At 37.9% G+C, this 15,253-nt stretch overlaps 1 protein-coding gene across 1 annotated transcript; it reads right to left on the reverse strand.

The window, feature by feature from the left end:
- Positions 1 to 831: 831 nt before the first annotated feature.
- LOC134845770 (polynucleotide 5'-hydroxyl-kinase NOL9-like) lies at positions 832 to 3,453 on the reverse strand. The gene is made up of 3 exons (XM_063862839.1): positions 1,830 to 3,453; positions 1,491 to 1,574; positions 832 to 1,072 (listed from the first exon to the last, which is right to left on the reverse strand). The coding sequence occupies exons 1-3, from the start codon at positions 3,451 to 3,453 to the stop codon at positions 900 to 902; spliced, it is 1,881 nt and encodes a 626-aa protein (XP_063718909.1). The 3' UTR covers positions 832 to 899.
- Positions 3,454 to 15,253: the final 11,800 nt, after the last annotated feature.

A 15,253-nucleotide genomic window follows, 5' to 3' on the forward strand; every position in this document is an offset into this window, starting at 1 on the left:
CTCTGTCTTATTCGTTGCCTTTTTGGTTTTTTCTTTCTCTTAGTAACTGTTTCGCCGTGAAAGTCCTTTATTTATAATTTTGTTACATTTTGCGTTCACAGTATAACTCGAGTCTCTCAGTATAACTCGATTATACTGTGAGTGCAAAATGTAACAAGACTGCTCGTATCAGGGCGAAGCCCTGAATGTTCCAACTGCCTATTAATGTTTATGGAGCAGTAATAACAAAGAACACAAAAAAATTAAATGAAATAAAATAAAATGATAACGTTTTTTTTTTCTAAAAATTGAAAATGTATCTATGAAAATCATCCCCCCACACGCCATATAAAGTACAAAACAAAAAATTTCGCTCCTTGTAACAAATCAATTATGGCAAATAAGCTTCTTTCAACCAATTTGGAACGATTTCTAAGACGGATTAAATCGTTAATAGCGAGAAAAAAATCGCGCGTTAATTGTCCCAAATTGGTCAAAATGGCAACCTTTAAACCCTCGTAACTTTGCGAAAAATGGTCACAGGTGAAATATCTTTTCAAATTTAAGCTCAAGACAACAATAGCTTTCGAATGATATAAAAAAAATTCCGTCAAAAATGGCTAGTTAAAAAGACGAAATTTGTCTGAAGAAAAAAACCCACCCCGAGCACAAATATTCCGTCACTTTCGTATCGAAAGTCGAAACAATAATTCAGCGTGGAATGTGCGGAAGTAAGAGAAACAGACAATGCTTAGACAGGTTGAAAAAGTTCGATAGATCCTTTGCGAATCACAGAAACCACATAATATATTTAACTTGTTTTACAGTTCTCCTCGCAACGGGCATAAAAGCTCAATCAAGATTTCAATTTCGTTCAATTAATTCATAACATAAACACAATAAAATGAATGGTCAAGCTTTTAATAAGTTTTCATCTTTGATTGGAATTTCCTCTTGGACGCCATACCTCCAGCATTTAATTCTCTTGGATGAAGAGCAGTTACATATGGAGGCGTTCTTTTACACGATCCTAAGCCCTGCCAGTATGTACTTTCTTGATGCAACATTGCACTCTGAGGTATCGGCAAACTACCTGAACACAAAAAACTTCAATTCGTTACATTCTCAACCAAATAAACATGTTCACATTGTTCGATTGTTATGAAAATGACATAGGGACTAATAAGGCCATGAAAAGGCATACTTGTTCTGCATAATCAACCTTGTAAAACTACTCGTTACACCATAAATTGATGCTCGTATGAGGTGGGGGAAAAAGAGCCAAATACACCTTTGCATCACCATTTTTACAAACATTTACCAAAATTGATAACAAAAATTAACAAAACTAACGTCTGTTACCCACAAGTCAAACAAAAAAAGAAAACAGGAAAAAAATGTGTAATAGTTCTTTTCAACTAATTTGTAATCAGGCGCATTTTCACGCCACAACCTCAGGAAACGCCCAGGTATTTAAATGGCTGGCAACGAATGATTGAGTTAGGACTCGCCTTTGCTGATGATTGGACAGTTGTGTAACTCCTCTTCGGAGAGATCAGTGATAACTAACATCGTACCACTCTCTTTGTTAATATCTGAAACATCAACTCTTCATTGGCTGCCTTATATCCATTCAAGCATAGCAATTTCCAGAAAAAATGTCATTGCGCTGACAATCAACTATCGTTTTCTCTTCAACTTTAATTACCCCAAGTAAACATGTCATGATATCGAGAGATAAATGTAAGAAAAAACCATGTGTCATAATTTCCAAAGATGGACCTATTTTTTGGGGGAGGGGGATGAACAAAACTAAATCACAATCAGCTACAAAACTTATTACTACTAACCTGTTAGAATTCCAAATCCGATTACCATTCTCAAATTCTTCTTTTGACACTCCTCCGTTGCCACTTGAAATGCCCCGTCATCGACCGAAATAGGATTAACGAAACTTGATCCTTCCTCAAGCTTGCAAAATGACACCAGTGTCGCATTCAAAGCCATCAAAATTAATTTGGGATTGAAGCATGCATTTATTGGACAGACTTCCAAAACTTTTCCAACATAGGAGACAGATTTTCTTGGGAAGTCTAACAGAGTTATGCTAGTTTTTTGTTCATGATTATCTCCCGAAAATGTCAACGATTCCATTTTTTGATGGAAATGTGTCAGACAACGCAGCTGGCGTTCATTAGAAGCATTCTGTGACCTGGTAGCTTTATGTGGCCTCGTTAGAGTAATTGCCAGCAGTTCAAAATTGACATCTCCCAACGCTGTGTTCGGCCGCAAATTGCTGCAAGACATAACAGTATGAGGATCCATTTCAACAACGTTAGTTCCTTCAACTATAAATTGAACCGTATGTGTAGGTTGAAGTATTCTTATAACATTAGAAGTAATTTCGAAACCTAGGCCAATTTCGAGCCAACCAGGCATATTAAAAATTACAGGAATGCTCGATTTGAAATTTTTGTTAACAAATTCGATTGCGGACTCAACTGCATTTAGATACATAATAAGAACATCAGCAATGTTCACAGCCCCAACAAAGTAAGAAATTGCCGGCTTTCTCATATGGCAAAAACTTGGACCGAAAACGGGTTCCGTTAACTCCAATACTGATACACACCCTGGTAAGGTAAACTCCGGTTGTCCGATATCTACATCTAGCCATATTACACTTTCAAATTGTTCAGAAGTCAGTAACAAGTTAGCTATAAACAAACCAGTAGTACTTTTACCCGTATTTTTGGTACCACATATGCAAAACTTAGTCCTCTTAGAATTCTTTTGATCTTCGACTGCTTTCAAAATGAAGTTTTCGACTTTATCGTCAAGTGGACAGTGAAGATCTGTGTCCGTAGAACAAAATGCGTCGGAATTGTTGTCATCGAAGATGAAGAGCTTTTTGAATTCATGGTATCGAGTCAATGTTTGAATAGCCGAAAGCTCCAGAAAGTCTAATTTACTAACACGTACTTGGCTAATATCAGACAACGCTTGGAGATTAATTTGCATACCACCAATACTTGGACAAACAAATTCAAGCTCGGTTCCTTCAGCTGCTTCAAAACAGTTGATATTTATCTCACCAGATATTATTTGTAGACGACAGCAGCCTCGAAGCGTTGTTTTCTGTCCAAGACCTAGATCTAGCGTGAAACTTTTATCAATACCCTTGTCATTGAAATCACGATTTGGCTCTAATGCTGAGCGTAGTAGGTTATTTGTACTCGTGAATACTTCTTCGGCGGCTTTTAATTCCATGATTTTTGTTTTAGATTTACGTTTCAAGTGCAAATGGGCAACCGCAGTTAATGGTTTCTTTTGTTTCGCAATATCTTTAGCCGCATTAATTAGTGTTTTCAACTTCTTTCCATGCAGTGATCGTTTCTTTTTAGACTTTAAAGACAACTTATCGCACGAGCCCTGCTCATTTGTTGCCTCTGATTTCTTTTCATGAGCGCCCATCTGAAAACCGATGACAACGTTTTAAAACTACCAACCAAGCCCTGATTTAGTAAAACAATAATCACAAGTCTTTTAGTTCTACTTCCAGTAAAACGACGAAAATAAAATTCCTTACCTAAGTTTTATAAGGAGCGGGACAAAATTCGGTGTTTTTTCGAGCTGAATTATAAACCTAAAATTTAAAGTTAAAGTTAAAGGTTCATTTTGATTCGCAATACACTCAATAATCAGGCTAAAACTATAAAATCTCTTTGGACAATTACTCTCAGAATGTTCCTCTGAACGAGTTCATAAAAATTATCTAACAGAAAGGCTATTGAATATGGTGGCCAGCAAGGTACCTCTCAAGTGTAAACTAGCTAAGATCTAGCTATGGGTGCTTCACTTGCGTTTATTCCAGCAAACCTCTGGCTCAAAAAGTACAAATTGGCTCTTAGACAAGAAATACCTGCTGGAGTATATGAATAGTTGCAGCAAAAAGAAAGTAAGATAAAGACAAGAAGATGAAAATGCGAGAAATGCCTAGACTGGTACCCTCTTAGCAAAAACATCTCAAAACCTGCACACGTAAAAAAAAACAAACAGTTTGTTATTGCGAAAGCTGATACCCTGCCAAATAACAAAGAGACATTCAGCACAGGCTAAGTTAATTATCAGTTATATAGATGAAATTAAAAAAAGGTCGAAGGCGATCCCACTCGCACACTTGGTGCGTCAATTATCTTCATCCAAACCTTCACTTCACTCTATTAGAAGTGAGTCAGAGCGGAAATTTAGCTTCCATGGGATTGATAAAATCTGTATAATGGTAAATGAATGACCTTGAACTGTATTAAAAAACAACGGATATCGAGGTCATACTGAAATTTAGGAGCTGCCCCCCAACTAAGTACAAGCAAAGTGTTATTCAATGCACTCACTATACATAGTTTTAGAAACCCTTGAAAGTCATATTTTCAAGGAAATAGCTTAATCAGAAAGGTAGCAAGACAACAGAGTGGTTGATTTGAAGCAGTTTGCTAAAGCTATGGGCATTTTAATGGTGCACAATGGAGGAAAAATCAGTTGAATTTTCCCCCAAAGGTTGTAGCAGATGCCCTGATCAAAACAATTGAGGATAAGAACTAGCCTAATGCTTCTGAGAAGATTTAGTCGAGCCAAGTTAAACCGATTGAGAAGCCTATCATGTGGAGGTTTCAAAACAGATAAAAACCTCAGCCAATATTTTACTAACAGGCTACAAAATTTAAATGCCCAAGACATTTTCACCATAAGAAAACGAGAAACATGCTGACTGTCACCGGTCAATGTTTACAATGATCGTAAATCAATAAGGGTTTATAAATTGCTTTGAACATAAGTTTGCCTATTTCGGTTGAAACTGTTCAGCATTAGACCTCAATAATTAAGAACATAAAAGCACATTCATCGTCAGGTGTTCATCTTCTATAATATGCATATAATTGAATCAGCTCAGATATTATTTGAGACACTTTAGATGGTTAGAATAACCAAGCAGAATTGCTTTTTATAAGAGACCATATGTCAAAGAAAAATGAAACCAAAAATGAAAAATTTAGGAACAGAGTGTTAATATTACTGTAATCTTAATCATGATTTTCTTTCGTTTTTTAATTGAAAACATGCATAAGCAGTCAGAAAAACTCACTTAAGTCGTTTGTTCTGTTGTTTTGCGTGGTGTGATAATAAGATCCCAACGAAAAATTAGAATTTAGATTTATTCGACAGTCATAGTAAAATAAGCAAAGTATACAACAGTTTTTGTAAAAGGCTGACTAGAAGAACAAAAAATATATACTAAAAAACCAAAAAATATATATATATTTTTTAATTTCCAAAATTCCAAAAATCGCGCTAAAAAGAATGAGTCAACTCGAGTAAAACTAAGTTTTCACGGCTTCAATCAAACATCAATAAGCTCTTGTAAGCATGCTCGCTTGCTTTATTCGCTAGAATTTAGCCTAAAAAAGTTTAATTGTTTTTCTCAATACTGTGACAACTTTTTCGGAATAATCACGACTGGAACAGCTTTAATATGATTTAAAACTTAACCCAATCCGATGTTTATTTGCGATACCTGATTTTGCGTGGAAAACAAAAATTAAAAGACACCCTAATACGAAATTCCTCCCCATACTATCATTGGCTTTTTTTGGTATAAAAATATGACCGATAGCGCTACTGGGAGCCCAGTTTTCGAGTGCTTTCATGAACACAGACGCAAAGCTGTGCTTCGCAAACACCCGCGAGAATACGACAAAAAGCAGCTTTATAAAGTGAAATAAGAAAAGCTCATTTTTGGTAACTGAAACTCTCAGAAATAATGAAATTCAAATTCAACGGATAAGTCAAAAATATGATTAAAACTTTGATTCTACATAACTTCTTAAGTGACGAACGCCAATTATGAGTCTACATAATTGCTAAGTGACGCAAGCCAATTATGACGTATCATCAGTACCAGTCAATTCGAAAAAAAAAACAATTACCAACTAACATGCCTCAATTTATAGAGCGGACATTTTAACTAGTATACGAAAAAGTTCACGAAAAACATCCGACCCTGCCCAGGTTCGAACCCATTTTGTGCGGGTCTCCTTCCCTACCAGATCTATGTTAGCTTGAAGCTAAATGCTATTTGTAATATAATAGTCTGAGTTAATATCCTTGGCATTGGCTGTACTTCATAGCTGGTTATTGATCTTATACCACATACTGCAAAAAAGAACACTTTTTTTTGCAATACAAACTAATATTTGCGACTTAGGTTGAAAAATGAGATTTCATACTACTTTGCTTGTGTAAACAGAAAAATCCAACTCTCAAAAGAAAGGATGGCTCCCTCACTGACAAGGACCAAGAAAAAACAGACATATCAGAGCAGAAAGACCAGTCATCTGGGAATCAGATATTATTTGCGAAAACAGTATGCCAGAAGATATAAGATATCCAACCATATCAGAACTGAAGGAGGATCTCAATAAAGCTAAGTATAATTCTACGTCACTAATAACTTCCAACCCAACCCCGCCAGCACCCAACGAAAATAATTTAGAAATTAGAGTAAATGGAATAAAGGAATATACACGGAAGAAAGATGCAAATGGCAAAGATATAATTGCAACTCAAGACGAAATTTTGTCTCATGATTCGTATGAAATTGAAAAAGTGCTTAACCACCTAGGGGAAGAAACAAACTGTATCGCCGACTTAAAACGTCTAGGAAAATTTGACAAAGACAAACAACGCCCTCGTACTATTTTACTGCGACTGAACAATACCTGGACTGCGAGAAAACTTCTAGCGAAAGCAAAGCAGCTGAAAACCTTCGAGGGAGCAACAAAAGTGTTTATATCTAAAAGTTTGAATAAAGAGGAACAAGAAATAGAAAATAAATTATTGATGAAAAGAAGAGAATTGATTAACGACGGAACAACCACAAAAGATATACGCATAATAGGACTGAAATTATATGTCAATGGACACGAAACCAAAATTGATTGACTATCAAGTACTACGGAAGATTTAGATGTATTATGTTTCAATATCAGAAGTATATACCTTCTTCAGCGTAGAGTGGAGCTTTCATCATTTCTTGCCTCGCAGAACTACAACATTATTCTTATATCAGAAACTTGGCTTACCGATGAACAGGAAGATAGCGAAATTTTTTCTGCCGTCTTATCAACTATTTAGATCTGATAGAAAAGCTCCTAAAGGTCAGACAAAGCACGGAGGCGTTATGATTGGAATTATGCACTCATTTCATTGTCAAAAAATATCACTACCTGAAGAAAGCCAAGGTGCTGCTGTAGGGTGCATAGTAAATTTTCAGAACAGAAAAATATTAATTGTTAGCTTCTACAATCCACCGCAAACCAGCCATTATCACCTTAACGATGAAATGATCAAATTAATTTTTAAAGAAATTGAAACATTGATGTCACAGGTTGATGCAACAATAATCTACGGCGATTTCAACTTGGATATCGCCTGGAACATCAGAAGTAGCGAAAATTGCGAATCTCAGAGTTTCCTTGATGTAGTTGATCACCTTGAACTAGAACAACAAATAGATTTCCCAACAGCTGCTACGGGTACTTTAGATCTCTTATTCTCAAAAGGTGAACTGAATCTCGTCTCAACGAAAGTCAAACCCTTATCCATTTCAAGCATGTCAAACCATTTTCCAATTACAGCAAAGTTTGAAATTCGAAAAGTAAACAATGTTTTCCGATCATACCACAATGAGTCGAAAATGTTCAGCTACTGTAAAGCCGATTTTAAAGCCTTAAATGCGGATATAATAGACAACCCTTTTCAAGGCTTCTGTTGGTCTAACCCTGATGTGTTATTGTCGGACTGGTATAAATGGTTGAACATCAAAATCGAACGCCATGTCCCTACTCGAACAAGGCATCGAGCCAGACTCGCGCCATGGATTACCCAATCCACATCCAATATCATCAAGAAATTGAACACCGCTAAGAAAAAGTACCCAGCTCTGCACAACCGTGTTTTATCTCTACAAAAAGAATGCGATTTTGCCGTTGAACAAGACCAAATTAACTTTGAATCAGAGCTATCTGATTCTAGATCAACTGATAAGCTTTTCAAGTTTTACCGTACATTTAAGTCGTCCAGAATACCATCAAAACTTATTTATGGTAGCAAAGAAGCTCAATCAAATGCCGAAAAAGTGGAACTTTTTGCCGATTTCTTTGACGATAATTTCTCAAAGCCCTCCGATCCTCCAAGTCTTGGTGAGCCTCAAAACTTATCAACCACGAAATTAGATGATTTTGGTATCTCGGAGCAACGCATACAAAACATCTGCAGAACTCTGGACTGTACAAAAGCAAGTGGCCCAGATAAAATACCCGCAATTCTTTATAAGAACTGCTCAAAAAACATCGCTAAATCACTAAATGTTCTTTTCTATAAGATCAAACAAACCTGCATTTTCCCCAGCTATTGGAAATGCGCGATCGTTAACCCGACTCATAAGAAATTGTGTAAATATATGGTGGAAAACTACAGACCGGTTTCGTTACTTGAAATCGTATCTAAAATTCTTGAGCGATGTATGTTCCTCGACATCTACGAATTTTTCGAGCCGCTCATCTCCAATCAGCAATACGGTTTCCGCAAAGGACGATCATGTTTAGTTCAAATGATTGTTTATCTGAACAAGGTCTATAAAGCAATCAATGATGGAAAATCTGTAAAAGTTGTGTACACAGATTACGAAAAGGCATTTGACAGAGTAGACCATCAATTATTGCTGCGCAAAATTCAAGATATCGGTATAAGTGGGAAATTGCTCAAACTACTCCGCTCGTATCTTACCAAACGTACCCACAAAATAAGGGTAGAAAATCAACTATCCACAGAAAGATTATTAAACAGTGGTGTCCCACAAGGGTCAATATTAGCAAGCATCTTATTTCTTATCTACATAAATGACATACCATCGCAATGTAAATTCTCTACACCTCTCATATGCGCCGATGATTTCAAATTCATTACCATCAATCAACAGAGCAACATTTTTCAAACTGATCTAGACAGAGTGTTCAAATGGAGTTCATCTCACAAACAAACGCTGCATGTTGGTAAATGCTCTTACATGAGCTTTACAGGTGAATGCAACCAAATGACTTTCAATAATTTTGCAATACCGGAAGTTGAAGTACAGAAAGATCTTGGGTTATTAGTCTCGCGGATTATGAAATGGAATGAAACTATAAGCAATAATATATCCAAAGCCCTTAAGACCTTTTATATGCTGAAAAGAAACACTCCAAAGGGACTACCAATGCGTGTGAAACTTAATATATTTAAAGCGATGATTTTACAAGTGCTGTTATATGGGTCAAGTTGCTGGGCAGCAAGCATTAAAATGCTTAGATTGATCGAAAAAGTGCAAGAGAAAGAGTTGACATGGGTAAATGGCCGGAACGACTACGTAACAAATCTGATGCAATGCAACATTTTACCGCTGACCTTGTATATGCAATTATTGGATCTACTATTTATGTCCAAGATGTTGAATGGTTACTATAAAATTGATGCCACAGAGTATTTTTGTTTAAAGGAATTCGACAGAGCCACCCGGTTATCAGAGAAACCTTTTTTCGTACTGCCGAAAATAAAGAAATCTATCTACCAACAGGAGTTTTGGCTCAGAACCTGCAAACTTGTGAACATCTTACCAAATTCAATCGACTACTCCAACCATCAGGGACTGAAACCACGACTACTGAAGCACTTCTGGAATTACTTCATGACAAACTATAGATACAACGATATTTCGACATGGAAACTTGCATGACGCTGAAACTTAAGGGTGGAAACACCCAAGCTCTAATAGCTGAATCCAAAATAATAATAATAATAATATAGAAATTTCTGTTTCTTCTGTTATGAAAGAGCAAAATAATTTAGATGCGAACAAATCCCCTAGAAGCGATTGTGTGCTCACTAAGATCTTATTTGCCTGCAGAAAACAAGTAGTTGATCTGCAGGCAAATAAGATCTTCTTGGGACCACGCTAATCAAGGCCTTGATGTTTCAATCTTCTTGGGACCACGAAGAGCTCCCCGTGGACTGAAGTACGCAGACATTTGCGCAATTTTAGTAGTATTAGTAGTAGTAGTAGTACCGGATTTAGAGCATCTGCTCTAGAGTATTCACCCCTCAGTTTTCAAGTGGCACGAGTTTTTTCAAGGGATTACAGTTTCCACATGGGCATAGCACTCTCCACGAGCAAGAATCAATCTCGTTGAATCTGTCACGGAAGAATGCGTGGTATAGTTTGGCGATTTTGTTTTTGTTGATGATTTCATCTGCAAACAGGCTTCTTTGCACTAAATTTAACAGTTTTGGTGCACGGATCCAGAAGTTTTCGTCGCATTTCTTGAGGCGCTGTTGGGGGATATAGAGTTCGGTCTGCTGTCTTTAAGCCCTCCACGGCTCTTTGTCACTGGCATGTTTTTAGCCTCATAGTTTCCTTCTAGCACAGAGATGAGGTATAGAATATCATGCACTTCAAAAGCGGTGACTGGTGAGATCTAACTATAACCGACCAATCAGCCCAACTTCTGTATGCTGTTAAATCATGGAGAAAATCAGAAAGAACTTAAATATCCATTTGATGGAAAACAACCTCTTGTCAGAACGTTAATTTGGATTTATGGAGAATAAATCTATAGCCAGCATTACAACTGCTGAATGTAATGGATGAGTGGACAGAGGCTCTAGATCTAGACTTTGAAATTGATGTCCTTTAGATAGATTTCCGCAAGGCATTTGACAGTGTTCCACGCCGTCGTCTTTTAAACGTGTTGGTAAAAACGGCAAACAAAGGAAATAATTGAGGTGGATTGAGCATTTCTCACCTCACGCCAACAGCGGGTCGCGACCAACAACTCTGTCTCTCAGTGGAAGCCAGCCATTAGCGGTATGACGCAAGGAACCGAGCTAGGACCGAGCTGTTGTTGTGGCTTTCCAGTAGAATACTGGTGGGAATTTCTTCCACAGAGTTTATAATATTGTCCAGTTATTTTTGCACGTTGTGCAGTCGCAGCATATCTGCCAAGTGCAGAGGTCGAGGGTACTGTATTTTTCACTGTAGAATTTCCATATAAGAGTTGTGATGCGCTGTTTGAGTCCCTGTTCTATCCTGAAATTGACTAAATGATCAATTCTATTTGCAACTCTGGTTGTAGGAAAAACGAATTCTCCCCTGCGTTTTTCTGTTCGAGTTTTGGGTAATTTGAAGGGCTCTAATCGTCGGTCTAGGGTATTGTTAGCTGTGGGAAGTGGGCTGCTGTGGTGTTCGTAGTCAGTGAAGAGTTTTGAAAGCAAAATTAAGTCATTGGTCTGTAGGAACATTGGCAGAGGTAAAATGTTGAGCATTCTAAGTTGATCAGTGTATTTTTGGCAGTGTTTTCCACATATCCACTTTACTACTTTCTTTTGAAAAAATTCAAGTTTTAAATTCAAGTAAATTAAGTCAAGTTGAAGAAATTTTTGCTAAAAAGTAAATTTCAAACGTTTTCGCAACTATGTGCATCGTCAGGATTTTTACAATAAACTACTCTAAATGACGATAAAACATCAATTTACAAATGTTATTTACAATAAATCACATACAATTTGGTTCTAAACCATCATGATAAAAAATTAGCCAATCACAGTTGACCTCTAAATTACTATTAAGATTAAAATACTTTTAACCTCTAAAATTAATTAAACATTTTAAAATTAATTTGTCTGGAAGTTTCTGAGTCATAATTTCGATTTAGACATGTACGTTTTGAATAAAAAACCAAAAATATTTTGGGACTAAATTTTCAGTGTTAACTCCCTGCTCCTAAACTCATCGCGCGTGTTCAAGCCCGGTTTCTCTTTCCTGATATGTATTGCCTCTAGTGTTAGCAATTTTGTTTGGTTGTTTGACCTATCTATAATTTCCCAACTAAGATCTGCGCTATTTCCCTCAAGTTGGCATTGCTGAAGGTGGAGGCCTACCGGTGAGTCTGCTTTCCTATGTTCCTCAATTCTAGTGGTCAAATGTCGAACAGTTTGTCCGACATAGGTGGAAGTGCATCCACTACATGACAGTTTATAAACCACTCTTGACTTGAGGTCATTAGAAAACGCTGACTTCAGTGATGGTAAACATGATTGTAGTTTTCTTGTGGTGAAAACCACTTGAACGTTCGTTAATTTTCGTAACCTGTTAGCAAAATATTGGCTCTGGTTACCTCTATATTGCACCATCAGCATTGGGGGCTTTTCATCCTTTGGTGATTGAACTGACAAACCCCTGTCACTATCCAGGGGCTTGCCTTTACCCTCGATGATCTTGCACAAGGCGTCTGAAGCCACCTTTGCGGACCAATTTTCAGGGTACTGATTTGTCAGCCATTGCGCCCTATTAGTTTCCATAGCCTTATCAAATTGCTCCCAGCTAGATGTACTCCTAAAAACCCTGTGTACAGTGCCTTGGATAACACTACGCTTATACTGAGTTGGGGCGCAGCTTCTATAGTTCAGTATAGTCCCTGTATCTGTTGGTTTTTGATACCAACTGCAAGTTACACGCCTATCCTGCGATATATTTATGTTCAAATCCAGGAACGGCAAATTCCCCTCCGAATTAGTTTTCTCTAGAGTGAACTGCAAATTTGGATGAAGAGAATTGGCGGCATCGAGAAGACAACTCGGCTCCCCTCTGACTGTTCTAACAATGTCATCCACATACCTGAGGAACAATTTCACCTGGGGAGTATCCTTCTCCTTGTTCTTAGCTCGGCAGCAGCTTTCACAGTACCAGACTATCTCGGTTATTGATGCGTATACGTCATCGGATATTTTTCCGCATTTTAGATGATACCAGTTTCGGCAACTCTCGCATTCAACCCCCTTTGATCTATATGTGACTTTCCTGCTGCAACATGGGCACAAGCCGTTTTTGTCATTAATTTGCTGTACCCCCGTTCCCACCGGTATTTGTTGTCGTAGAGCAAATTCGTATTCTTTCAGCCATAAGTTTGCCAGAATTACAGCGAGGGACGCTCCCATTGCTAAACCATCAACTTGTACATACCATGAATCATTACACTTGAAATATACTTTGCTGACCGCCATATTCAAAAGCCTTTTCATGGTTGCTCTTTGAATTTCAGGAGGAGACTCCTGGCTGTACAGCTTCTGTAAAGCAATTTCAATTGCCTCCTTCAGGGGAACGTTGGTGTACAAACTTTTCACATCAAGAGATATTATGGTTTCATCCGGATCTAGAGCAATGTTTTCTATTTTTTCTCTAGCCTCTTTAGTATTGGTTTCTATATTTGCTCCATCGATGTTGTCAAAAAACTTCGCAAGCATTTTGTTAAGATTCTCATACGAGCTGCCGGGAAGTGATAGTACAGGTCGTAGGGGTGTCTCATCCTTGTGTACCTTAGCTAAACCGTACAAACGGGCGGGTTGCCCCCCTGTTGATCGTATCTTAGAATATAACTGATCACTTATCTCGTCTCTTTTGTTCATGGCTAGTAACTCTTTGTTAAGTTCTTTCTCAATTTTCAGTATCACCTCATCAGTGGTTGCATCTTTTTTCACAAACTGAGCAGATTGCAACAAGGATTCCAGCTTTGATTCATATGTTTGTTTCCTCATTATGCAAAAACCAACCCCCTTATCAAAAGGCACAGCCAGCAACCCATTATCTTTGAGATATTTCCTCGTTTTTTCAACGGCTTTGTCTCTTGGGGTTTGCCGTACGTTTTTTGCATATGCCTTTGCCGCGGCTTCTATTTCACATAACGTTTCACCAGATGTTTTTTGATTTTTCAATTGTGAGAGGAAAATGTCGATATCCGCCAAAAAATGTGTTTCGTTAAATTTGTCTCTAATTGGATGCTTGGGGCCCATTGATAGCACTTCATATACCCATTCAGGCAGTTCAATATTATCAAGTACCCTAACTGATCGCTCATTTCTCCCCCCAAGAGGTTTATCTTGTCTCTCGGAGAGTTTTTCTAACTTTTTTCTATGGTTTTCTGATGTTGTCTTTAAGCTTGCCTCAACTTGCCGCCTCACGAATCGGAAAATGGATGCCCACCACTGTTTGTCAATTTCTTTTTGCACCAGTGATCTTGCTTTCCTTAGCATCTCCTCGTACCTTTTCCTATCCTCATTTGCCCTAGAAGTTTCAGTCCTTAGTAGTTTCAATTGAAAATTATGCACAGCTTGGTCCGAAAAAACCCCGTTCTCGGGGACCCTAAACTTCAAAAAGTCCGGTATTAGATCGTTTTTCAGACATTTTCTCAGAAACTTCAGTCTATGTACAGATACTTGAACTTTTTTAAAGAATTTTAAATAGTCTAACACAATTTTCCAAGTTAGTTTCCTTTTCAAAATTTGTCTGAGCCAAACAGCAGGCAAAAGTACTGTGGTCATTGTTTTGCAGGCCACGAGTAATGAAACTCACAAGGCACAAAGCAAAACAAATCACACTCTTCTCACCCCTGTCTTTGAAGCGCAGACACTTCCTCTGCCCTCAGCTTCTGCTCACGTCTTGCTTTCGCCTTCCTCCTTGTCTGTGATGGTCTCTGTTGTTTGCCCCTGATATTGCCAATCAGCTCTGACAGCCTTTCTTTGTGTGCCACTACCAATCGCAGAGATTTCAGCTCCAAATCAGCACTCTGGTGCAGCTTCAAATATTCCTTGAGCTGCTCCGGGTTGTTTTGCTTGCTCTTGGAGAGTAGTCGTTTTGTAGCTGGAATAATGAGCACCCCTGTGCCGAGAAGCTGACTAAACAAGTCGGGCGTTCCTTCCCTTCTGCAATAAACGATCGCCAATATCTGCTGCTTCTTCGTCTTCAAATAGTTTGTCAGTTCCTCGACACCAGCTGGGCGATAGTTGTTTGTTCTGTGGCTGCTAATGGTGTTGTTCACAACGTCGTGCCACACAACCACTTTTTTCTCCTTCAGTGGACTGTCTTCGAGTAGTCGTCGGAGGTTCTTTCCTTGGTTCAGCAAGTTGTTATTAAGGGATAGGCCAGGAATTGCTGTAACAAGGCTCTCGTATTGCTTTTTTTCCCCTGTGTTAAGGGTGTTGATGCTGTGGAACAGGGAGCTAGCTGCTACAATATGAAACATTTCGGTAACTCAAATAAAAATCGGCCATTTTTTACGTATCGATAAAAAAAACACTATAAAAATTCTCATTACATTGATGAAAATCATTAAAAATTTTTATACTGGCC

The sequence above is a fragment of the Symsagittifera roscoffensis genome, chromosome 5 (assembly GCF_963678635.1).
Source record: "Symsagittifera roscoffensis chromosome 5, txSymRosc1.1, whole genome shotgun sequence".
Classification (NCBI taxonomy): Eukaryota; Metazoa; Xenacoelomorpha; order Acoela; family Convolutidae; genus Symsagittifera; species Symsagittifera roscoffensis.